The sequence below is a fragment of the Paralichthys olivaceus genome, chromosome 6 (assembly GCF_024713975.1).
Source record: "Paralichthys olivaceus isolate ysfri-2021 chromosome 6, ASM2471397v2, whole genome shotgun sequence".
Lineage (NCBI taxonomy): Eukaryota > Metazoa > Chordata > Actinopteri > Pleuronectiformes > Paralichthyidae > Paralichthys > Paralichthys olivaceus.
In genome coordinates, this window is record NC_091098.1 from 13,651,575 (window position 1) to 13,678,338 (window position 26,764).

The 26,764-nt window shown below is 43.8% G+C and overlaps 1 protein-coding gene across 5 annotated transcripts in view; it reads right to left on the reverse strand.

Annotated features, from left to right (window-relative positions):
* Positions 1 to 26,764, reverse strand: part of rerea (arginine-glutamic acid dipeptide (RE) repeats a) — a 125,050-nt gene that overhangs the window by 55,874 nt on the left and 42,412 nt on the right. For all 5 annotated transcript variants that reach the window (XM_020089122.2, XM_069526299.1, XM_069526300.1 and 2 more), the window contains 2 exons: positions 16,031 to 16,529; positions 8,117 to 8,187 (listed from right to left, as the gene is read on the reverse strand). In XM_020089122.2, the coding sequence (XP_019944681.2) occupies positions 8,117 to 8,187; positions 16,031 to 16,385 (426 nt within the window). In that variant the 5' untranslated portion in view covers positions 16,386 to 16,529. The remainder of the gene's footprint in view (positions 1 to 8,116; positions 8,188 to 16,030; positions 16,530 to 26,764) is intronic.

A 26,764-nucleotide genomic window follows, 5' to 3' on the forward strand; every position in this document is an offset into this window, starting at 1 on the left:
AACCCCACAGAACATGAGACACTATTAATATTACCCTGCTTCAAAGGACCCATCTCCCTCTAATTTAGTGTGTGGCCCCCTATGGAGGAGTTTATGTATTTTCAACAGGACCTGGTCCGCTAATAAACAGGCCCTGTTATTATTTTCATATACGTCGACTAGCATTGGATGTCTGTACATTTTGACAACATAAAATCTACCTGTCTTTCTTGTCATCTTTGCTACATTTGTTTTCCCACCTATTCATCAAAGCCGGTGCCAGGGAAGATAACACTGTCTGTTTGCTCTTCTGCTTTTAAGATAAAGGTAGTGTTTCATGGCGGAGCGCAGTGAATTTGCTTCAGATGTTGGTGAAGACATCAGAGGAGACATTTTCACTTGTGATGTGCCAGGGAAAAAAGGAAAAGTGTCTGAGGCACCACTGAATATTTCAACAACTCAGCAACAAGGGGTAGAATTAGCACTTAGAATATATATGCAAGGCCCGAATGTCATCTGTCGCTGAAAAATGACATGACAAATTTTCATGCAGCTGCGTGCTGGAGATGTAGCCAAGCCCGTGAAAGTAAACTCGATTAATGAAACTCCAAGGGGGAAGAGTGGGCAAAGGGGCCTCTCTGCTGAATAATTTAGCAGTGGTGCGTCAAAGAGGAGGCTATTGATTGAGCTTTTAAAGAGCCTTATGAAAATGCTATGGGCGCTAGCCTGGCCCTTTAGCCTGACCAACCCCCACTGTCCAGAGGCTGCACCGTCTCCATCTAAAAACACATACAAACCCCATTTTGATTTCAGTCCGTCTCTACCTCCCTCCCTCCCGGTCTTCTATCTGAGAGAAAGATAATCCTATTGGCTGAACAACTAGTTTCCATAGCAGCATTTAGCTAATGCACAGAGGGGGCAGTGAGGGTGAGAGAATAAAGTGTTATCTGTCCAAAAAGATGAAAAGAGGGGAATGTGAGAGAGGAGAAGCGGGGCGCCAAGGAGAGGGTTGGCTTGGTTTTATACCCACAAGGAGAGCTGAATACAGCCTCCTCCACTCACTGTCTGAACTGTGTTGTTATCTCAACCTCGCCATTTGTATTGCTTTATTTATTCATCGCAGCGCTCATGTGGACAATCAATCTAACCTGCCTCCCCGAAGAGAGACGGAGTTCTGTCTAAGAGATGCGTGCCTGTCTCCATCTGATTTGAGAAACACTTGCAATGGTACGTTTAGGACAAGCATTTGTCAGTCTTGCAGATTAAGAACATGCTTGCATAGAAACAGCAGCTGCTGCAGTTAGTGACCCTACACCTCGGCTTAATGACCTAATGTTATTACAAAGAGCAGCATTGATGGCTTCACCTCAATGAAATTTCAAGTGTGTAGAGACAGAGGAGGGAGGGAATGGGAGGGACAGGGAAGGCAGGATTGTTGGGGTGAATGCCTCACGGAGGAGCATTAATCAAAACGGTTATAATGGGGAAAGTCACCTGATACTGCCAAAGCAGCAGTAAAAAATCCTTTGCACACAGGGTTTAGTCACAGCCAACTGTGAGGGAGAGAAGAGGAGGGGGCTATTTGTCAAATAAAGGCAGGTAATCTGAGCAGAATTAATTTGCTTAAATCAAAAAATGTGTTTCCCTTCATGTGTTAACCTGCTCCAGCCCACAACCGCTAAGAGGTATAATGTCAGCAACCATTTCTGGTCAGTTTTCCTTTTGGAGGTAAGTGACAATGAATGGCCATTCAGTGTTTAGGGGCTGTTGTGCTCTGGTTCTATTGCTTTAAGGCTGCGACTCAAAGGAGAACATTACAAGCAGAATGCTTCAATCAAACAGCTTGCAGCAGGCTCGGCTGGCCAGCCGTGTCTATAGACGCCTAGATGCCCTTGTCAAAGCTGCTTCCTCACAGAGAGCTCAGAGACCAGCAGACACTTAAGACAGCCCCACACACAATGGTGAAAGGCTGCACCTCCACATGTTCATGCCTGTGAAATGTACCAGCTCGCTTACAGCAGCTGAGTGGACCCTGGTATGAAAGGAAGAGCTGAGCAGCATGCATGCACACATGCACAGGCTCACATGCATGCACACACACACACACGTACAAAATTGCCCCTAATGACTGTAGCGCCCCTCTCTCAGGAGATGGCAGCGGCTGCTGCTCCACTCGATAAATATTAACAAGAAGTGCGACTGATGGCAGTGCTCACTGATCCATAATTGCATTTCAAAATGTTCGAAGGGGAGCAGGGAGGAAGGTGGTCGCACAGTGAGAAACAGGGAGATAAAAAGAGGGAACTCAGTCTTCTAGGCAGTGACAACAGACAAGTGATGCCTGTCTAGTCAACCTCTTACAGCCATCTCAATATCAGCGCAACACAGACGAGAGACTTTCTGGTGAAAGAAATGCACAGGTTGTTCATTACAGTCTGGCTTGACTCACAGCTACACGCATCACAGGCCACTTTGACAGTGCAGCTTTACATAAAAGGGAGAAATCTGGGGAAGGATCAGATGAGGAAGAAGGAACCCTGCTTTCTGATGCCAAATTGTACATTAAGTGATATTTTTGCATAGATCTCAATATGCGCAGCATAGCTAGCTGCAAACTGATTCTCATTGTTACGCTAATTATCAACACTTTGGATTCCATTAGCACTATACTCAAGATCCACAGAAAACCCTAGTAACTAAGCATGGATATTTATGCACATATATTTGCATCTTTATCAAAAAATTTTAATTATGGGCTTTAAAAAGGTGGAATTTTCCAAGGCTGTATGATAAGCACACGCGAAAACCATCAGGAAACAGTTGCTTGAGAAACAATTAACATTTAGTGTGTGTGTGTGTGTGTGTGTGTGTGTGTGTGTGTGTAGTGGAGTTGTACACACATTGTTTACATGACAACTAGGAAAGCTATGCTGTCATATCTGTCCAACACAAGTAAGCAGTTAAAAACACTTGTACCCACACATGGACAGTGCATGTGTCCCGATTACACACTGAGAACATTCATTAATAATCAATGTTGAAATTTTATTCAGTTATCACATCACACATTCATGCTTTGTACTTAAAACACTTTACTTCTGCAAAACAAGGAGCTGGATAAATCTCTGCAAGACAACTGTATCTGGTTTGAAAATATTGGTATTTTGTGCATCATTAAAATATAAAATCATATTCATTCTCGGTTTTCTATCCTAGAAACGACAGTGTTACAGTACAATGTTAAGCAAAAATGAAGGAAATTATTAATTGCCTTTTTCATCATTCTTGTTCAAGCTATCTGGTAATGAAATGTTTTGGCTTTCTAATAATTTTAAAGAGTTTTACAATCATCATCATTTAACTGCATCAACTCAAACTCGTCAATGTCTGGGAATTGCAAATGCTATTATTTCAGTTGTCAGAAAAATACAACATACTGCAAAATTTAAAGGAAACAAAAAAATGTTGACAGATAAATTCAGAGCTGCCAAAGACTTTGAAAAACAATTCAATATTGCTGCTTTATCTGAGAGCTCCTGGTTAAGTGAGGGCAAATGTGGATAAAAGAGGAAATTATGTGAGAAAAAAAACCTCACAGCTGGCTGGAATACACCAGAAATCTGAACGTGGACCTGATGTTTTTGTCTCCAACAATCCGTTAAATCAATTTAGTGTCCTTTACTGATTATGCATGTGGCAATCATGCAAAGCCACATGCACAAATCTTGCATGCAAAAGGCAAACTCAAGTACTAATCAATAATAGTTGAGGTTTATAAACATGTAATTTTCCTTTACAGGCGAACCTTTTGTTTTAACATCTCATCAATTAGATTGACATGCATCAATTACGTCTAATAACAAACATACCCGCTGTGTGTCATTTGACAGCAATAGAAGCCTGAACATACACTATCGCAGACTGTTTTCACTGGACATGTGTGAATGCATAACATATCACAGATTTGCTTGCACACATCTCACAATGCAAACAGACCAAGTTCAACCTTGAGAGGACTATTACATTATACTGTGTTATTAAACTGATGCCAAGATGAGGGACACTAAATGAAAACCAGTAAGCTCAGTTCACACAATATACTGGTGACAAATAAAATCCTCTCATTCTTTTAAGCTCATCAGGTCTGCAACATATGAGCTGGACTCCTGGCAAGATAATTGCATTGTACATGGCATCTAATTAAATGTCCATAAGCAGGGAAATCCAGGACTAGGTCTGTGTGTCTGTGTGTGTGTGTGTGTGTGTGTGTGTGTGTGTGTGTGTTTGTAAGACTAACAGCAAGAGTGTGGGTGTGTCGTACTGGGCTCCTCAATCCCTCATTCCCGGAGGGAGAAACACTGCAATCACTCCATTAGCGAAAGAAGGAGGGAGACGGGGAAGCAAGAGAGAGCGCAAGAGTGGGATGTGGGGAAGGAAGGAATGGAGGAAGGAGCACAGCTGACTTGGACAATAACAGCAAATGAGGTTAGATACAAGCAAAGAGGGAGGTGGTGGTAAGAGGGGGGGGCAATGAGCTTTGAGGACATGGACACAATGATCAGAACATGGGATGGGAGGAGGGAGTTGGGTGAATGACAGCAGATAATGGAGGGAGGAGTGAAGTGTAGAAACAGACAGATGAGGGAGTGAGAGAAATGGAGACGGAGGAGAAAATCACGGTAAGAAGAGAAGGATGGATGGGTGAAGTCTGGGTCAATGGGAAGATATGACTGCAGGTTGCTCAGCGGCTTATTGTCTTAGGTTGTCCTCACACCAACAGGGAACACATGTAGGTCTGTGTGCGTGTGTGAGCATGTGTTGTTCTGCACCAGATAAAAACAGTATGTTCACAAAATGGATGATCACAATATAAGTTACATGACCAGAACGTGTATGACAAACACACGTCTATGACACGATCACTGCAATACTCTCATCAAATATAGATAGTAAACACATTGCAAGGTCATGGCCCGGGTGTAAATTGAGACTATCCCTTGTGGGAAAACAAGGCCCTTAAGTGACCTAACTAATCACATAAGAGGGAATAGCATCACTTGCAACACACCTTAATGCATGTCTTCATACTGTTTTTGTAAACACAGAATTAATACAATACTATAATATATTAAATTTAATGTTCATTTCACTTAGTCACATTTGATGTTTGATAATATTTAGTTGTGCTAATTTTTTAAATAATTTGTTCTCCTTTTCTAATAATCTCAACATGGCCATGTAAGAGAAGTAATGATTTGATAAAGCGTTTTGATGTCTTTATTCCACCTCTGATTTTGCTAACAACTAAAATGGCCTCCTACTGGTCACCCCTGTATCTGGGCAGACATTTTAGGAGGAAGGCGGGAGACTGAAATCTGTGCTGGATCAATAAGTCACAGAGGTTACATTGGGCACCACAGCTGCCACTGTTGAGGAAACACTAAGGAAAACGATTTTCTCCCAAGTCGTGAATGACCCCCATAATACTAGAAAATAGATTTCATTTGCATGCGGTATTACAAATGCAAAATAATCACACAAACAAACAATCGTCCCAACATGGAGAAGAGACACAGTGAGGGACAGATGTACAGAGGCAGAGTGGCCGGTTTCAATCCTTGTTCTTCCCACCGCAGTAGAGATTGATGGCTGCATTCAGGATTTCTACACACCACTAATTGGATTCGCAGGTCATTAGATAAAGTACAGAGTGAGACTGTTACAGTCTAAAGATTGAGGGAGGAGAGCAAGACACGGGAAAGGAGAAGGGTGTGAGAGGGGCAATATTGATAAGGTTGTTTGGTTTAGGACCAATGATATTTCCTCCCCCTCTGCTGTTTCCAAAGCCCTGTTCCCCTACACAGAGAGGAGGGGGGGTGATCGATAATTTGCACAGGAAGAAAAAGTGGGGGTCGGACACAGACGCAGGGAGAGATGAGAGGATAGGAAATAAAGAGAATGACTTGATGTCTAATGCCTTGTTCACTTACATGGACCTCAAGTTGCCTGCTGCCTGTGCTTTACAATATATTGCGGCAAGAGAGGCAAATGCGATTACGCCAACCACTATGTTGTTCAACAAAAGAGCAGAATGAGTGGATGAATATTTTCTTTCTCCCAGTGGCACAAGTGCGTGTCCCAGTTTTGAGCGCAGGGTGACGGAGTAGATTCGAGGCTCGGAGACTAGATGGAAGTTTACATCAACATGTGCTATTACAACCTAATACAGCTATCATTCTGAGAGAGGATTCTGCGCTGGTCTAGTAAATAGAGATTACAGTGCCAGTCTTTTGTGATTTGTAGCCTGGCGACAAAGTGGGCTCATTGAAAAACAGTGTACTTGTTTGGAGAGCCAGCGGGACTTGTTGTTTTAACATAGGACGACAAGGGTACAGCCTGCTCATACACATACAGGCATGCAGATGGCTGTTCATTAATTACAGATGGATGGGGGGGAGGGAGTAACAGAGAGCGAGAGACGGAGAGAGAGAGAGAGAGAAAGAGAAAAGAGAGATAGAGGTCAGCTAATGGAGCCAGTATTCTCCCTCTCCCTCCCAGGACAATTACCTCGGTCTGCTCCAGACCTCTTCTGGCGCTCTTAATCAAGGTGCAGGTGCGTGGGTTTTTGTGTGAGGGTGTGTGTGTGCGCATGTGTGAGCTCAGGGAGGGGTTCCTGCTATCCTCAGCACTCTCCAATTGCAATCCGATTAAAGCCCTGCTGCTGTGGGGCCGCCCTGTCCTCCCCTCTGCAGGGCTCACCTTAAAAACCTTTCTTCACACACTCTGAAGTATTCACACATGATCAATATCCTGAACTGACACGTATGCACACAGACATGTACATACACACAATATACCACCTCTTTCAAAAGTGGTGTGTGGCCTCTGAGCTGACCTCCCATCATCACCCTGGCTGTCGGCAGGCATTACCGTGGCCCCCTGGGGCCTGGCCGCCCCTAACTGAGCCCTCTGCACTATATGCTTAGACAACCAATCTGTTAAAAGACGAGCAAGGTAGGCTCCAGCAGGCTTGGATGCCTCCTTGTTTGGCACCATAGACCCATCTATTATATTCCAGTAGGATTTACCCATTAAACGGTAGTCACACGACTTGCACCTAAATGTGTTCAACTCTCCATTGATGGCAGAAGGAAAACATACAAGGTACCAATTAAAAACAATTGCCTTTGGCTGCATTATCAATTTAAAACTGGTAAATTTCCTCAGCCAACAGAAACATTTGTTTGAGTGGAATGACCTCCAAGATAAACTCCACATGGACCCAACTATTATAACAACAACATAACTAAAGACCCACATCATGATGGTACAGCACTCCCAGATTATATATGTTACTTTAAAGATATATTCTGAATGGTTTGCATGCAGCTGTTATAATTTCAGGATTTAAATTCTATATTCTAAAATCATGCTGTGTGTCGTTAGAGTCGACAACTGTGAAGGAACAAAGCACATATCCTAAACCATTCTACAACCTTTTCAACAGCAAGAACAAAGACGTAGCTGTTGGGTGAACTAAGATAATTCAGAGAGACTGGACAGTCAACGGGGGGGGGCACCACCTCACTAAACCGACTGAGCCTGATGAATCAGCCGTCCTCAGTAGCAAATTAAAAACTAATTTCTTTCTTTATTCAGCAAAAGAGGCAATTTGACCACATTAGGTTGTAAAAAAAATCAATTGAAAACTGGTGAAAGTCTCCTTCATTAAATCAATTAAGTGCATCAACAAACATCTATGTTTCTATTACAACCACTATTACACTGCCAGTTGATCACAAAGGTGGTTAATATTCAAGCCTGATTCTCAGAGAGATTAGTATTTTTCCACATAAATCCGTTAAAAACTGTGAACTCTTTTAAAATCATATTTCACTATGATTTGTTTTCAATTCTCATCAGACTGTTAAAACATAAAAATGTGCAACTCAGCACCTGCGTCACCTAATTGTGCAGCCGCCATCACAGCTCAGATTTCCTCTGGATTTGCTCCTCACTAGGGAACCAGTCATTTGTTTTTCAGCATGAGACACAGTGTGGGTGGGTGATAAACCTCAGGCCATTATGAGGACACAGGGACATGAAACAGCACAGACACTAATGAAAATGTACTCACCAGCTTGAAATCCTGAATGCTACAAATGAAGTAGGGTGTGTTGGGCCGCCGACTCTCAATGTACACACAATCTGCAAATGAGAAGAGGGGAGGGAAGAAAATTGTGAGTTTGAAGGTGTTCACTCTTTCATGTTTTTCTGCAGACAGACTCAGTAATACATTATTTTGTGAGCTGTTACCTCTGCTGAAAAGATATTTTTCTCCTTGAGTCAAATTCAATTGGAATGCGAGTAATAGGATTAAGGACTTTTGGAACGCTACAAGGTTGCCTTTCCAAAGCAAACATTACGCCCAAGGGGAATTATGTTATTGTTCCACTCCTTTTATACACCAGTGAGCAATACTAGCTTTAACCCCAACCCACCCTGCAGTCATCACTTTAACCCCTTCCTATAAAATGACAACTTCTGTCATCGCACCTATATAGATAAATATCCAGTTAGCTTTGGGTTAGCTAAGCAGGAAAACAAGAATTTCTCATTCATGTTTTAGCATGTTGCCAAATGACATAACCCCTCTCGAGTGCTAAATGCAACCCTCTGATAATGTGTGTGAGGAAGGTGGCCCAGGCCGACTCTGCTGTTTAATTGTGACTGGTGGTATGGCCAGGTCATGAACCCTCATCTCCTTAACAAAAACATTCACACTGCAGAGGACAAAAAAACACACAACCACTTCTGTCAAGGAGAGGAGGAGGTGGAAGAGGAGGAGGAGGTGGATAATGGGGACAGCTAAGCCCAGTACAGCACTTTGAGACACAGCCAAGGGTTAGAATTATTACAGAAGAGATCTGAATTTACAAAAGTCAAATTAGCATAATAGTCTCCTATTCACCTTGGCTCTTAGTTGAAACACAAAACAGAGATTGTGATCAAACTGAGCAAAATATTTTACGGATTAAATAACCATAAAAACAGCTTTTACTTGATCAAGAGGCAAAACAATGACAGGCTAGTAATTCTCGATTGATTGAAAATGAGATCAGACACAATGAAACCGGACATTCTTTTCAGATGGAAGCAACCCTACAAGTTTTATTTAATATGCTCAGGGCTGGTTTTGACTTGAGTTTGGTGTGACAGAGCGTAGCGTTCTTGCCAACATTCACACATACACAATGCCATGAAAATGGGAAGCGCTACTATCTCATAGCTCTGCAAGGTTGGATTCAAAAGAACAAAGGCCACAGGTAGGATTTACACTGACAACACAGTCTGCTGGTGCTCCCTCCACCCAAACACACGCTGCGCTATTCTGTACAGAAGGATTGAGCCACACTTTCCCTAACAAAAAGATGTGTGGCTAGCTTTTTTTCCAGCGTCTGACGGTGCCATCATCTGTTATTTATATGCTTGTGTCAACAGAGTTATCGATCTGGCTGTGGTTTATCTTACCGCGTGCAGAGGAAGAGGGGTGGCAAAGATATTAAATGGCTCTGACACCCAAGATACCATTTGTAGAGGGGCTGGTGTATATGAGTGCATCTGTGACATCATGGGCTTTGTTTTTTGAGAGGCTCTGTGTATGTGTGTGTAACCCCAGGGTGGGCTTGTTATCTGCTGTGGGCTGAATGAGCTGTTCTAAGGGAAGGAGAGGGAGGGAGGGAGGGAGTTGGGGGTTTATCACCCTCACTGGCTCTGAGTGACGCATTATATCTCTCTCTCACTACTTCTCGCTTTTCCCCTCTCTCCTCTACGCCATCCCTGGAAGTCATTTACAAGATAACATGAATGAAAATATCCATCAGCGCTATTGTGTGATCTGTGAGCGACATACTGTGTGTGTGTGTGTTTGCCTGCGTTGAGAGAGACAGAGAGAAGCGAGTAGAGGCGGAGGAGGGAGGGAGTGGGGGGAGGGCAGAGAACAAAAGAGACTAATCTGAATGAGATGACATTTTTTGGAGGAGTCAAATTGGGGGAATTAGGGATCGGTGTCCCTTCACCTCGACAGCACATTCATTTAGAGAGGCCAGATCTCCATGTGTACACCCCAGAGTACATCAACAGGCGTAAAGAACAGATGGACATAGAGAAAAAGATACATGGTGGGGAGAAGAAAAAAAAAAAAGCGAGAGAAAGGGATCTAGTTTAATCATTCACAGCCAGCGAGCAAGTCTATTCTTCGAACGTCAAAAGCACATTTTGAATTCATCCTGGGCACTAAAAAGTCTACTACCTCAAGGGCATTTCTCTCAATGAACCTACATCACCAGTCTCAGTGAATGTGAAAGTTAAAACCAAGTTAACGTTATAGTCTCTGCTGTTTGAACAAAAAAGGCGGCGGCAGAGCTCAGGGAGGGAGGTGGGGGCCGGGGGGCCACACGGCCACAGTTCCTCCAGGGTCTGCCTGGCTTGTTAAACATTCCTGCCGTTTTGTGCATTTGGAAGTGGGTCTCCTCGCTCAAGTGGAGAAGTGGAAAGGGGAGGGACTAGGGGGTTTAGCCATAGCGGGGGTCTGAGTGGGGGATGGGGTTTTTTTTGGGTTGAAGTGTGTGTTAGCTGGATGGGTGTAGCCTTCGGTGCAGCAGGGCCTTTGTAGACGAGTGTTCTCACTCCCTCAGCAGCCATAACTTTAACTTCTAACTTGGCTCAACCCCACTGCTGACCGCCATGCCACCCAGAGAGATAGAGAGCAAGAGAAAGTTCAATACTTCGACACGGGGAGATAATCATGGAGCTCCAGAGTGCAGTTTCTCAAACCCGAGCACTTCACTGAAAGCTGATCCTTGCGGTCATTGTTTCTCCAATTACATTGTCACTACCCACTTCAAGCACCAGCATATTCATTGCTATAACCTCACAACACACACAACACTACAGCAATTTCTCAGCTGTAGCTCATTGTTCAGCCAGCTATGCTCATATGACTGCCAAGCATGTCTAATCTAAAACACACCTAGCCTCAGCAAAAGAGCGCGTCCTGCTCTCCTTGTCTCAAGCAAATAAGATGCTGTTTAATTTGCTGCAGCATTCCAGCAGAAAGGAGGGGGGAGTTGTGAGGTGATATCTGCTTAGCTTTCTTTTATGAGACAAGCTACAATGGAAAAGTCACACTGTGAACACAGTCATATATGCTGGTGTTTAGTAAACAGTGATGGGGGAAGGGCTGTGCTATGGAATGAAACTGGCTAAACGCAGCAAGAATATGAACATGTTTTATACAAGGCAGGCTTCTTAAATCAAGAAGAGTGTTTGTTTCAGCCCCTCTTGCAGGTGGCAAATGTTATCCATGAGGCAGGACGCACCTGCATTGTTACAAGTGGTGCTCGGCTCAAACTGCACACGCTGCAGAGCAGAGCAGAGCACAGCTTCAGAAGAGCCAACCCCCTCGAGTGCACTGATCCTAAAATTAAATAGCACAAGGAATGCAATAATGGAACCACGGGGGTGTGAGGGGACTGCAAGGCCAAGAACGACTGAAATCTTGAGAAGAGGGAGACTGGTGTTATTACTGACCACAGCGGCTCTGTGGAGGAGACCTGCTGATGACCAAGGCTACCTTTTGCCATTTCCTGCTGGGTCGATCCCAGCGGGTTGGTTTAACGGGCAGTCAAGGCCTGGAGGCACACTGACACTTGATTCTCTCCAACTTTCCTTCCTCTCTCCTTGTCCACCAGCCCCAACAAATCTCCCTTCTTCTGGGTGGAACAGCAGAGGGAAATACCTGGCAAGCGATACCATCAGCTCTCTACAATAGGGCAGGCCTACAGCTGACTGAGCTCCTAAGGGAGAACAGAGGCTCTTTGACAACACCACCCCCTCCTCCTCTCCTTTTCCTCTCGGCTAGCCCACGCTTTCTCATTTAGCAGTCGGCAGGTGGTTGGATTTCACTAAAAAGCCCTTTTCCCAGAGTCTCTAGTGTGGGGAGAGATGGGAGAGCAGTGAGGGCTTTTAAAAATAGATCTGTTCAGTTAGCGACAGGCTAGAGATTCACACTGCTCTGTTTCAATATGAGAGGACTCAGAGGGCTTGCCCCTCGTGTTAGCTTGACTGGAAACAGCAAACCAATCGACACCCAGCCTTTGTTGCAGAGGGGATGCGCAATGCTAATCCAGCTCTAGCCTACGGTGTCTTGGCTCTGTAATAACCAACCCAACACTCACTGAACCACACTGCACTGGCTTCTCAAGAGGATCCATACTGAAAACAGAACTCAAGATGTGTTGTGTTCCCATGAAGTATGATTTACTATCTATAAAAAGATGTTTAGCTGCACATAAATCAGATAATGAAACTGTAATCTTTAAAATTATCATTCTGTTAACTTGAAAAGTTTATGATGAAGTTTAGGTAATTTTAAACATTGGTCTACAGGAGTAACTGCAAAGGGCCAGTTAAGTGAGTCAGCTGAGTCTATAGAAAATTCAACTGACCAATTAAGTTTACAAAACCGCATTATTCCAAATTTTAACTGTACTGACACAAAATGGTGTATTACTCAGAACCTGTTCTATTTGAAAAATAAGTGAACATGAACAATGTCTTCATCTGCACAAGGGGTCACTGGATGGAGTATGAACATTACGTTATGGCCTTTGCACCAAATCTCAACCAAAGTCTTTCAGATATTTGTTGAACAACGTGCACCACCACCATCCAAAAGAAATAATAAATAAATAGAATTCTGGATATCCTTTGGAAGAATGGTGTTAACTCTTGTTTAGAACTCTAGAGAATTAACTCCAAGGTGTACTGGTGGAAACATGATGGCCAAACATCTAATTAGAATGTTTTCTGTTGGTTTTTCATGTCATTTATCTGTATTATTATGATAATTATTATCGTCGGATCTGAGTTTACAGAAAGGTTATCCAGCTCGGTGTCTAAGTGTCAGACATGATCCTGTTGCACAGCTTACTCTCTGTGCATCCCCCCCACACCCACCCACCCACCCCCAGGGTTCTGAGGTGGCTGCGGCAAGAAGCAAAGAAGCAACAGCTGTCTACATCAACAACTCCCCAAACACTCATACACACAAAGTGTTTTTTTGACTAGCCTCCTTGGTCTCTGTATTGTACTCTGTTGAAACAAACACAGAACAACAAACACAGCTGACATTATAATAAGAAATTACTACATTAATGCAACTCTCGTCTGATAGTGGGTTGCTAGTGACAGCCATGTTGTGTGACATACACTCAGGTCCAAGGGCAGAAGGATTCTGGGAGGGGAAGGTGGTCTTCATTAGCTCTCCACATTTTTAACAGACCAGCCAAGCGGTCACTTAGGAAAGGAAGGAGACATGCTATGGCTGCCAGCCACCCGCAGTGCCGAGCTGAGTCTTGCTGCAGTGGAGAGGAGATGGGCAACGTGGATGGTGCTCTCTCTTTCTCTGTGTCTGTGTGTTGCAGACTCTTTTACTCTTAAAAAGCATGCCTTGTGTTAGAGTGTGCATGTATGTGTTACAGTACTGAGAGCATAAGGACTGGTTATCAGAAATGTATGCGTGTGTGTGTGTGTGTGTGTACGAAAGTGAGTGAGTTTTTTGTGTCTCCGTGCTTTAAGGGTGTCTCCTATTGACCACCCTGTAGCAATGTGTAGAATCTATAATCTGGGAGGTTGGGGGCTTGCGTGTGTGTAGGCTCTGGAGGAGTCTGGCTGGGCCTAGGGAAGAGGTGAGAGCTCAGCCACAGGGCACAGATCTATTTGGCATGTCTGCTTCTTGCACTGCGTCAGTCTGTTCAACCTAGCAGCAGACCATACAAATGGCCCGGTGTACAGTCCCCTGGCCAACAGTACAGACACAGACACACTCCTTCATCCTTTTTTAAGAGCAGCAGAGCCAGAGTTAGCTGCAGGCCCACCTATTGGCCGACTGCACTCCTCCTTCTACCTTTCCCCACCAATCGATATGCAGCAAGCTTCCTGAACCCATCTTCGAGGGATATAAAGGTTAAGCATTGAGATTGGTGGGTGGCTAGAGATTGCAGACAGTTTCTATCATATATTACTTATTTATTATGTGATGACATGGACCTGTATGTTACTAAAGCTCCCTGTGACAAAAGCAATCACAACAGTATTCTGTTTCACTATTTGTTATGGTTCGTCCAGTATTTTCTGTCACAACTTCTTCCCTCTCTCCATGTCTGGGGCGCTATAAATCCCTCACCGAGGGTGGTCAGTTTTACATATTGTGTGTCACTAGACGGCTATAAAGGGATTTAACATTTAGTAAAGCATAATCCATTGCAGGCTTTGTGTCTGCCTAAGCTGCACACATCAAATCTGATTGCAAGATGGTTGCTACCAATGAACAAGCGGGAGGAGGAAAAACACACTCTGCACACACACTCGCACACACACATACACACAGCTTATCACTTGAACAATAAACAGAAGACACAGCAGGAGGTCTGTCGCTGAGGTGGAGGATCTTCCATTTTGACAACAGGAGGTAAATTACAAACTAGCATACCAGTGCTCTAGTCCTGGCTCATCCTTCTCTAAACCGATGTAACAGCTCTGGTATACACATTGGGAGCAGGCTGTGACACTCGGGCCACTCTAGACCTGTCAAGCTAATTGAACGAGAAGACAGGAAACGTAAATATTCCCCATCAATCAGACACTGGCTCTGCCGTTTGCTCGAATGCAGAAATATAAATATTCTGCAGAGCTAATCCACTGAGACAGTCGACTTTGTTTATATGCCTTTTGAATGTTTCATTGATGTGACTGACTGCTTCCGATGTTTTTACCTCTCTCCCTCTCCAGCCCCCCCTCTTGTCTCTGCATGATTGACTATGAGACAAAGCGGCTGTGCTCTCTCTCTATTAAACATGAAATGTGGAGTCTTCAATGGAGTCCGTTGCAGAGCATTACACGGACAGAAATAGAGAGTGAGCAACAACAAGGCTTTGGTTCACAGTGACTGCTTGCTTGAGGACCTCCACTGATACCAGCGCAGAGATAATTCAGCCAACCAGATAACACGCCTAGACAGAAAACATATCGTGGGGATGTCTAACTACTTCACTGCACCTACTTTAGGTCGTCTGTTTAGTAGATGAGGAGAATAAAGGAGTGTTTGTGTGGATGCGTGTGTGAGTAGAGCTGGAGGAGAAGAAACCTAACCTAACACGCTGGCTGTAATTTCCGCTCTTCCCGTTAAATATCCAAACAATATGCCCCCCCTCTTATTCTCCACCTGACCTTTTGCTAGCTGCTACATAAATGAAAAGACGTGGCGGCAATGATTTAGTTGCGAGGCACAGAGCACGGTGAGGCGGGAGAAGGGGAGAAAGTGAGATAGAGAGCAGACTATATACACAACCAGTGAGCCTGGCTTCCTATCGTTGACATTCCCCACTCTAATACAGCCAATTTCTAAACAATAGGTGATAGACGGGCCATGTTTACAGCTGCAGAAAAGGTTGGTTCTCTTTTTAGCTTCATTCAACAAATGTAATAAAGACATTTTACCGCAGCTCAAACATCTCTCAAGGAAAACTAGAGTACCTTGTGGCCCCAGCACAGTTTCAGTGAGTTAAATGATGGTAGGAATGAAAAGCATTATCACAGCTGTCGTCACTATCACGTCATCTACTTTGACTTTTATTGACACAGCCCAAGACAAAGAACAGAGTGGGTCAACATTGTATTTGATTGTATGATGCATTGGCCTCCAGCTGGAGATAATACTGCTGGTAAAGTTGCTACTTTGGATAATGTGCAATCCTATGGCAGACTAAACGATTGCCTATTGTAATCACTTAGAAATCAATTATCATTTGTCTTCTCATTTCTGAAACAAGCTTATTGAAAACAGTGGATGGAAAGGAGTGAATGTGATGTTTATAAGTTGGGCCTACAATTAAAAAATGATTTACTTACTTTCCCTGCAGTTAGTGGCCATGCAAATAAGTGTAGCTAACCTGTTGACAAAATTAGATCAGCCATGACTCCGACTTACCTCCAGGTCTGTAAACAACATCGTCTTCTGTGATGAAGGACGTTATTTCCCCGTTCTCTGTACGCTCGTAGCGTGACTTCTTCTTGGGCGTCTTCTTCTTGCCCTTTTTGCCGGCCTCCTCAGCTGTGCCTCCGCCCGTGCTGCCGTTGTCGTCATCTTCGCTGTGTTCGCTCTCTGCATAGTTCTTGGCCCCGCCCTCCAGCGTACAACTGCGTCGGGGCCTGGAGCTCTCACTTTCACGGTCTCCTCGGTCCCCGTCCTGCCGGCGGGACTTGCCAGCCTCTCTCTTATCCCGGTCCCTGTCTCTGTCTCTGTCCCGCTCTTTCTCCCTCTCCTTCTCTTTGTCGGCCGTCATGATCCGCCACGTGCCTTCCTCAGTCCTCTCACGGCTGGGCCTCCGTGAAAGGTAGACTGTGAGCCTGGGCTTCAGTCTTCTGAATTTACCAATCAAATCCAGGGAAAATTTGGCCACACCAACAACCCCAGTGTTTCAGAAAAGCTGCGGATAAAAGAAAAGGAGAATTAGCATAAGCCTGTGTCAATAACAATTATCCTTTCTGTAAAGATACTACATTGAGTAAAAAAGGATTATGCTGGACGAGATCTTTTGTGGTGACAAATACAAGATAAGTTCCAAGAGATCAGGCAGCTGTGCTGACTCCTCTCATCATCACAGCAATTGTTGGCACTCCCCTCCACAACCATGTATACTCTGGAGAGCACTGAGTAGCTTTATCAAAGAACAGAACCTTCTAGCTTCCTGCTCACACATTTCCATTCTTTCAGAAAGGCGGTAAAACAGAGTTATTAATGGAAAAAAAATGAAAAGTGAGAAAAGTAGAAAGACAACTGCTACATGTACAGTTTACAATGAAACACAATATCCTAAAAGGAAGTTTTTACTAAACATAAAGGGGCAGTGATGCATTGAGCCTGTTGAATTCCTCAGAGATAATGTGTCAAGATTTTTTCAGCAGAGGACAGTGCTTGTCGTTTGCAGTGTGATGGGAAGAGACACAGCACAAAGCTCAATAACGGAGGTAACTGGCTAGCTTCTGTGCAAACCATCTGTGATGACACCAGGCTCAGTTTTACTCATCTGTGTGTGTGTGTCTGTGTGTGGTTATGTATGTGTACTCTGGCTTACTGGACTGCACCCAACCTCAGCCCTCTGCCCTGGCTGACAGTCACCACTGTGTTAATGTGAAATGACAGCTCTGGAGGGAAGAACACAGAAATCCACTGGGTAAGGAAAGAAGGGGAAGAGAAACTGAGCCAGTCATTTGCTGTTGCCGGTCCACTGCCATTTTCAGCTATCGTCGTTCACTCAGAATAGCTCGGCTACCACTCACTCATGCCATAATGAAATCCTCCATAAACAGTGAAGTGGGCAAAGCTGAAGCAGCCCGCTGTGTGCTCTACGCTGCCCCTACACACTGTGCCTACAAAGGAGTGTCTCATTTGCTGACACTGTTTGCCTCCCCCCTCCACCGCAACAAATTAAGTAGAAATAGTTATTTCAGTCCTGCAGAGGGATCAGACCAGGCAATCAGCCCAAGCAATCAGCCTACGTGTTACTGTGGTCGTGATAGCTGGATGGGAGAGGAAGGGATAGAGAGGGATCCAGGTAGAGAGTGTGAGGTTAAGAATAGAAGAGGAAGGTGTATGAAAAGCTTTTGACAGGCACACACAAGCACACACACAGACAATGAAGCACGTTTGACAAAGGCGCTCCTCAGCAGCGGGTGCTGTCATCTCGTGAGCAGACACCAACTGACAGGGCAGCTGCTCTTGTCGTCGGCTTCAAGACAAACACCGGGCCTGATTAAACCGCAGCCTCGTCACAGCCCCATTAATCACCTAATGATGAGTTACCACGGAGACCACTGGGCTGCCAGCGGATACACACAAGAACACATTAGCGCAGAGAGAGGACGCGAGGGCTGAAGAGAGCTCTCACACGCATGTGCAGACACCCACCCAGGATACACACCTATATTGGGGTGGCAAATAAAACGACTACCCTCCACTTAGCAGTGTGTATTGGAAGTGTGAGGAACATAAAAACATTGATAAAGGTAACATTTGATAGTACAGCTCCAATCCCAGGGGGCACGCCAGAATCTGTGTATGAGCTAAGCACCTCTTCTCTCCTCTAATCAGGAACATAAGCCTCTTCCAATGAAACCAAGGAAGACTCTGAACTGTTGAAAAGGGAGGTCTGGTCCATTCTTTGATGTCGTGGGCGGCTACCAGCCTCCATAAGTACCTTTACAATCTAGGTGCTATTAGTTTACATCTGGATACACTTAACATAACTGCCTCAGTCCAAATTTTTATTCTCCAATTACCCTGCTGACGTTAACATAACTGGATATACTAACCTTAAAAGCAACCAAAAAATGATCCTGACCAACATCATGGTCATGTTTGATTGTGTTAACACTTTAACTGTTCAATTAACAATATGTTCAGGCGTCTACAGCTAATTTGTAGTACATCAGTAGCCATTTGAAGTTGAGCAAATTGACTGTGTAAAACACAGTGTGTCAGTTTGAAGTGAAGCAGTAACACTGTGGCAATGAGAAGTCATAATGTATTGATGGCTGAGAGGGAAGAGAAGCAGACAGAGAAAGCGAAGACAGTGACTAAAAAGCAAGGGAGAAGGTTTTCCACCCACATCATGGGAAACAAAGTGCTTAGTAGAAAGCGCTGGCTGCCTGGCCGATGAAAAACGCTGCGAGGGGGCAGGTGAGGCTTGGAACTATTACACATCAATCACGGGGCCGGGACCCTTTGAAAGATACCAGCTGTCTTAGTGGAAACGAAGAGGAGGGGGCAGTGGCTGGAGAGGGGTTGAGGGGGTCCCCAGCCAATGGCTCCTAATCCAGCATTTACATTACTGCAATGGAGTCAAGGGCTAGCAGCCAGTGGGGACCAGCTCAAATACATTTCTCTTTTTCTGGGCCTGTTTAAATGAGACCTCTGGCCTGCAAAACCACACAGTTTGTGGCTCGATTAACACATCATCCCCCACAATGGCCACACAGCAGGTTTCAGTTACTTAACAGTTTTTTTTCTCTCTCTCTTCACTGAACAGCCTTTTGAAAAGCCATGTTTTATTCATTCCACTTACTCCCACATTTATCCAAATCCACGCTCACCTCTGTAGTTTTATTCAAAACCTATCTTAAGGATAAACATCCAAATTATCACGCTTTGCTTGAGTACCTATACAGTCTGATAAAGCTGTAAGATTTCTTTTTTTATCCTGCCAACTTTTAGTAATTGATTATCTTGGATTGAATTTGCAAAGGCTGGACCTCTATTCATACAGTATTTTATAGAACAAATAATAGAGAAACTGAAATTTCTACATTTAAATGCAAAATAAAATCTAACAACAATATAACCAGGCTAGTGAAGCACTCAGTTTTGGAGGGAGAGACTGAAAAGTAATTCATGGCATATTAAATTGGAGAATTATGAAGTAGCAAAATGTGATCGGCAAGGATTTAGGGCCGGCTTTGCAAAGGGATTGAATGAAATACTCGCATGAATACAGATTAGAGGAGAACAATGTTAGCATGAATATATATACAGGGTTATTAACAATGAGGGCAACTGAAAATGATCTGAATAAAGCAGCAAGATTCACAGCAGTGCATGGATCCTAACTGTGGTGATGTCGAGCTGCAGCAGGTTTTCGTCAGCTTCAATCCATTACTCTGTGCGATCTAATCTAAACTGCCATCCAAGCCCCCTAGAAACAACAGCACAATGAAAGGCTCAGCTGGAGGCAAGAGGTAGGCCACTTCATAAGGGATTCTCTGTGGCCTCGCACCCTGCCTGCATTGTCTTTACCTGGCCCAATCATGGCTTACTTTATCCTCCGTGGCCTTCTATGTTTTAGTTCCCATCGGCAGGGCAAAGACACTTGTCTGCTCCACTTGTTTTTCAATTCACTGATGAGTAGCCACATCTTGTTTCCCCTCTGCTAAAGCTGTGCTCACAAAGGCTCTATTTTTAGCCGGCATCCGGGGTTAGTTTAGTAGGTAGAAGCCATGCTCGAGAAAAAAGATAGCTTGGGGCTTTCCAACATCAACATTTAAACCTGCCTAGAGACTCCAATGGTGAAAAGCAAAGCACTGCTCCACAAGAACAGATTCTAATGTGCATTAACACTGTTGGCAACAACAAACTGTCGATCTCAAAAAAGATAAATCTTCCTGGGCTAACAATAGCATCCAATACTTTCAAATACTGTCCACAATTGCTTCCAACCAGACATATGGATCAGACTGTATGCTCCATGACATCTAAGCCTCTACTCCATCTCTGAAAGAAGGCTAAATCCTCCTCTAGTACCCGTTTGGGTGCACCCTGTGAGTGCTCCGAATGGCCCTGAGGGGCCCGCTCCATGACCAAAAAGGTCCATTATCTACAGGGATTGTGAGGAGGACTTCATTTTGCAGCCAAATACCATCTACTTCAAGACACCTCTCTCAGTCTGCCACATTTGTCTGGCTGAAGTGAAGCTGAAGGCCATTTCAGCTGACTGCGTTACCGGGCATCATGTTTTGACACAGCTCCCGAGGGAAAGGCCAGGGTTGTCCGTTGTCACCCATCCCCCCTTTCCTCTAAATCAGGCACTCTTGAGAAATGTGATCGTGAGCCTCCTCACGGTTACAGTAAATGACCTCTCCCAATGTGTCACTGAGAAGAGAAGCGGGAGAATGTAAGGTATGTGGTGGCAGACATCGCTATCATGATTGTGGCTCTTAATTGAGTTTTCATGGAGATGTGCAGGGCCACTTTGACAGTGTGAATAAAGTCCCTGATTTGAAATGATTTCTTGTGTCTTTCACCTCCGGAGGAGTACTGACAATTCAATTTTTTGGTGAATTATATGCTGTTGTAATGGAAATGTAGTCAGAGGTAAAGCTGGGGTCAGGGGAGATAAAAAAAAACACACAAGGGACACATTCAATGCTGAGCTGTACTAAAAAAATATCTGTATCATACACACATCTTACAACATTTATCTCTATAAAATGGAACAGAGCTGTAGCAGTGGGGGGAGGAAATGAGTAATATGACATTTTCTCAATTAGATGTATATAGTCAAAGGATTTTCTGGGAAAGAAAAATATGATTTTGTCTTCTGATAAAATGAAAGGACTCTTGAGATTTTAATATTTGAGCTCTCCATCATGTACCACTTGCACTGATATTCTACAATCAAATATCCTGACTCTTCCTCTCAGATCAGCTTAATGATCCAATCCGTCACTTCAACTCCAACTGGGTGTCTAAATCAGTGTGGGAGAGGAGGAAATGTATTCACACGGCTGCCCTATATCCTGCAGCTACTCTAATCACTATGCCACACAGAGTGACGAGCCAACACAGAGGAAAAACATAAATACAGCAGATTAGAGTGATAGATAAGACAGTTCTGACAGGCAGGGCCATCCTTCAGGATGTTTTCAGGAACAGCTCCCAAAAACAAAGCCATTAGGTCAGTACACAAAACCAGCTCTGTCTAAATTATTTAGCTGTGATGTGGCAAACTCGGCTCTGTCCTCAAGCAGATGGTGGTGGTGTTAATTAGGAAGGGCCATTATATCATATGCAAATGTCTTTCCTTAAACCACCAACGTCCACCCACCCAACAAAAGATTTCTCTTCTATACATAACACTGTTTGTTATCCTCCATGATAATCCCAGTATTCTCGCCACCAGACCTATAACTCACAAGTCATTGTGTAATCACTGCAAATAGACACTGGCAGGGAACATTATCTAGTTGGAGATGTGTTTGTTCAAGGAAAAGGATGGCTTTAGAAAGCAGTTAATAGAGGGGGTGACATGGGGAGTGCAATATTCAGCGTTCAGCCTTGTCATCCACCATCTCAGATGTGCATGCGAGTGATCCTAGGCAGAGGGAAAAGCAGTGCACATGAGGAGAATAATATGAATCATGAGTCTGTGAGGCGTCTACGCAGCCAGCCATGCTACTTAAACTATAGTCACAGACCAATTCTGCACGGCTTTCCTCTCCTGCATTAAAAAAAAGACGAGGTGATGCTGCTACAACAAGCAGGATCTGAGCTCAGAGCTCCCATATCCTCTGAGGACAGCTCATAAAACATGCAGTGGCTGGGACTGGGCCTCTTACAGCAGTGGCATTTTAGTGCGCCCTGCCGCAGACACACAGGCCACACACACAGGTAGGCTGCAAATACACATAATTAATTTTTAAGAGTCAGACCTGCATGGTTAACTACCTGTGAATGCTTGGGTCTTCACCTAAAAATACACTTCAGCGAGAAAAAGACGACTATTTTCCGAAGCATTAGCAGCATGAGCCTAGAACAATGGGCTTTTTGGAAAATATGAGAGGAGAGGGTGGATATTACACAGTGTACAGTAGTGATCCACAGATTAACTCTGCCTGTTCATGTGTGAAATGGAGACTTGATCCCTAACTGATAGTGTGTTATGCCTCCAGCAAACACAAGCTGCATATTTTCATTTTTCCAAAGACCTAACAACTGCAATATATTGGATTACACATTGCATCCTTCACTGTGCAACAACAACGGCACATTAATACTGCAGAGACAACATTGCTAAGGTTGACTATCCGCCCGCTTTTGTCTTCTTTAAACCAAAGGTGAACTGAGCTGGCTGCGCAGCTGAGTTGCTGTGAATAAGCCTCAGATATTCTTGGAATGTTAATGTTAGGCTTTGACCATGGCAGCCTCGCCGGCTTCTCCTCTTGTCACCGCGCCATTAATGACAATGGAAATAGTGCTTAGCCCTGCCTATGCAAATAACACACACTTTTAAAAACAGACCTTACATGAACTATTTGTTTTCTAAAAATTTAGCAAAGTAACAGGAAAGAAGAAAAAAAATATACAGCATACATGGAGCTGGAGTAACCATTCAAAGTGCACTCAATTATCACAATGTTATGACACAGTTCTAAACCAATCCTATTCTTGTATTGTGTTTAAGCACACCATATGCTGTGCTCATGCATAGGAAATCAGTCTCTGGTGCGTCTGCCAATGCAGTCGCCTGGTGGAAATCTAGGGGGGCAGGTTTGTGGAGCGACAGTCTTATTAAAATAGCTTCCAACTGCATCAAGCTTATAAAAAGTCACTGGGAGCACATTCACCACAGTGCTGCATTCATCTATGTGCATACACACATGTCAATCTAAAATGTGTAGGCCATTGACACGCACACACATGCACACACATGCAAACACATACATATATAAACAAAAACGCTGCTGCTGAGCAACTGTATTTGCAGTCCAGGTCAGAGTATGTGCTCAGCCAATAAATGGCTGGAGTGTAATGTGCCTTGACCTTCTATCTTTCTTTCAGCAGCTCCTTACATATATTGCTGTCTCTCCTCATATATCACTCGGGCAAATGGCGCCCTTCACCCTGTTCCCTCCTTAAAAGGCTGAGGGGACATCTTCTCCTGCTGCCCCGGTAGCTTTCTTACTGATCACAAGGGGAAGGGGAACAAGGCTCATCGGGGAGAAATTCTGCGATGAATAATTATGTTTCATAACATGCCCCATCCCCCCCAACTTTATTAGCATCAAACAATAATTAATGGGGCCACTGAAGAGTCTGCTTTTCGCTTTCCAGTACAAGTGGGTCAATATGCCCTTCAACCCTTTCTCTCTGCTCAACGTCAAAGCAGGAGACACCTCATCGCTCTAAAAACACAGGCTCTTAGCTTATTTATGATGCCAGTTGCTCCGCTGGAGAAAAGGCAGCGTTCCTGCTACTCTCAGCAAAACGGGCCAGACCACTTTACGCAGCAGTTCACTACTTCCATCTCCACACCTCTTCTCAGCAGGCCAACCTAACAATTCAATAATGAATATGAAATGCCTCCTAATTGATGTCTATGGGAGTTGGAACGCCTGAAAATACAGGATATTGGACACAGGCCTGACTTGATTAAGTTTTTGTTTCACGTCAAGAAAAAAAAAAAATCTGTGATCAGCAGTAGCAAAGCCAGTCCTGATCGAATTAGCTTTGCACTAAGAGCTCCATTGATCTTGGCACTCATCTGTGCAGATGAGGCCTGGAAAGGCAGCTGGTAATCCAATAGCAGAGATGGGAAGTGCTTCAAGGACTCTGCTGTGTTTGCCCACCTATCTCCTACATGGAGAGGTAAGATGTTAGCGCATGCCAATCACTGGCCCGATTAGACACCACAAGGCCATGGGAGCTCCAGTAAAAAGAGCCACACTGTGACCAAAAGCAAGGTACTTGAAAGCTGAAAGTAATTGACTTCACCACAGATATCATGTAATGAGTAAACAGGATGAATCAAAGCAAAGCCTAGATCAGTGTTTTAAGAACTGTGCGGTAACTTCCAAGTCCTAATACAGGCTTCACTTTATAATCCTGGCCAAAAAATAATCTAAAACAAGGCTAATACTTAAAGGTTCTCCTCACTGAGGTGTGAAAGTTACAGTTAGTACGATCAGTGCGGGGAAATCTGCCTTTTATGTTGCGATAACTTCATTCCAGCAGGCATTGATGCAAGCCATGGCAACCAATTTTGCATGAAATATATGACATCGAAAAACAAACTAGAGGGCAGGGAGCATGTGAAATGAAACAGAGAAAAGGCTAAGGTAGTAAAGGGTAAAACGTACAGCTGTTTCAATTGCACAAGTGGTCCGCGTCTAGCTGTCGTGCATTAAGTATAGTGCTGCTGCCACAACAGCGCTCTTTTCTCACACACACATACACGCCCGTAATCCATCAAGGATTCATGAGTGAATTCTCAATAACAGACTGAGTGCATTTCTCTCCTTCATATCACTGCAGCAAGAAAAGGGTGAGAACTCTTCAGCAACCCACAGGCACAGCGCAAACACACACTACTCTCAAACCACACTAATAACCTTGGGCTGACTACCAATGCCATGACTTTATGAAACAGTATGGGCTCTAAATAGAAGCTCCATTTCTCACTAGAAGTCTGTAACAGCTCTATTTCAGCCACCCTGTAATTAAATATTTATGTTAGCAGAGTGGCAGATCATACCAAGGTGATAACCATTTAAAAATCCCAATCTGGGGTTTTTTTCTGCCCCCATCACAACCCGCCGCACTCCCACTACTGCCACAACAAAGACCTATTTTTAAAAGGATTATCTACAAGTGTCCCTTTAATCAGTGCATGGCAGAGCTGCAGAAATGCCTCAACAACAGTCCCAGAGGAAAACATTTCTCTGAAGCCCTATCAGGCAGAGGATCTCCTTCACCGACAGCAGACTGAGTGAGTGGGAGTGAGTGTGTTTGAGGATGAAAAGATGTGCTACAACCTTGCTATGATGTCCTCTCCAACAATCTCAAAACAAAAGCCTCCATTTTGAAGTGGAGTTATGATGGCGCAGGGCTCTTAAGGTGCTTTCTATTCTCTTTGTTTTTTATTTTAGTGAGATAAGTCAGTGTTTGTGGGTGGCTGGGTGTACTACAGCAACCGGTGTGCTGCTTGAGATCCAAAGCCAGCAGTCTGTGAGAGGGATTGTGGGCATTATAGATCACAAGGAGACAGATGTCCAGTCTTGCCGTGACGCTCACTCAAATACTGAGGCTGACCCTGAAAACAGTGTTTGTAAACTGGACTGATTCCTGGTGGGTCTTAGGTTGATCTTTATCAGACCAATAGAGTCAGTTCACTGTATCACAGCAACCTCCCTCCTTTACTGGCGCAGGGCTGAGTAATTATGTTATTTATCAAACATGAGGTGGAAGTCAACTCTCAGGGCTTCAGATCTTTTTCACAATCATTAAGAAAAATAATTTTAAACGTCCCAGAGTGAATGTTAACAGTCCCAAATCTAGAATGTCTTTTCTTTTCTTTGTTATTGTCATCTGTAATAGTGGCATAATAAAGAACTCCATTTACATGTTTCGGACAGAAATAATATTTGTTTTGCCCTATTAAAGGTAATTAGTTCTATAATAAAACTGGAAAAAAGATATAAAATTAAAAGACATATTCACACAAAGGGGAAGTCAGACAGAAAGAGATTCTTGCTTTCTAATCGGATTAGATTAAATTGTTATATGTATGCTGCCTGCTGCAGTCCTGTTTCTGCTTCTGATAACCATATTAGTGTCAAACTTCCTTACATTCCCAGTTGTTAGCTTGCTTAGTCGTGAGTCATTCACCTGACAAGCAGCTGCAGACCACAGCTTCGTTCACATTTGAGATAATCTAATTATCGTTTTCCTCCTATTACAATGGCTGCAAATGATTCGCTATTTATCAGTGTTAATTTTTATGACCTGATTAGCCTGGTCCGTGGTTTAACAGTGGTGATATTACTGCAGTCACTACTGTCCATGTACAAACAATGCTTACCAAGTGTTTACGACCACAAAGTCATAATGAAATAGTCTAAATTTAAACTTAAGCTAATTTATTCAAGCACAGAAAGGACAGCACCTGTTAGCTAGCAGCTGGTGATTGTTTCAATTTGATTGCAAAAAAAAAGATGTAAATTAGCCCTTAAGTAGTGAGTGATAGTAACTATAGTAACTGCATGAGAAGAGAAGGTATGTTGAAGTCACAAATCAGCCCTCTGTTCAGTTCGTCATTAGCATTGCAACAGTTTGAAATAATATTATATATAAAATCCCTTTTCATCCTGGAGCTGTCCCGTAGAAGATCTC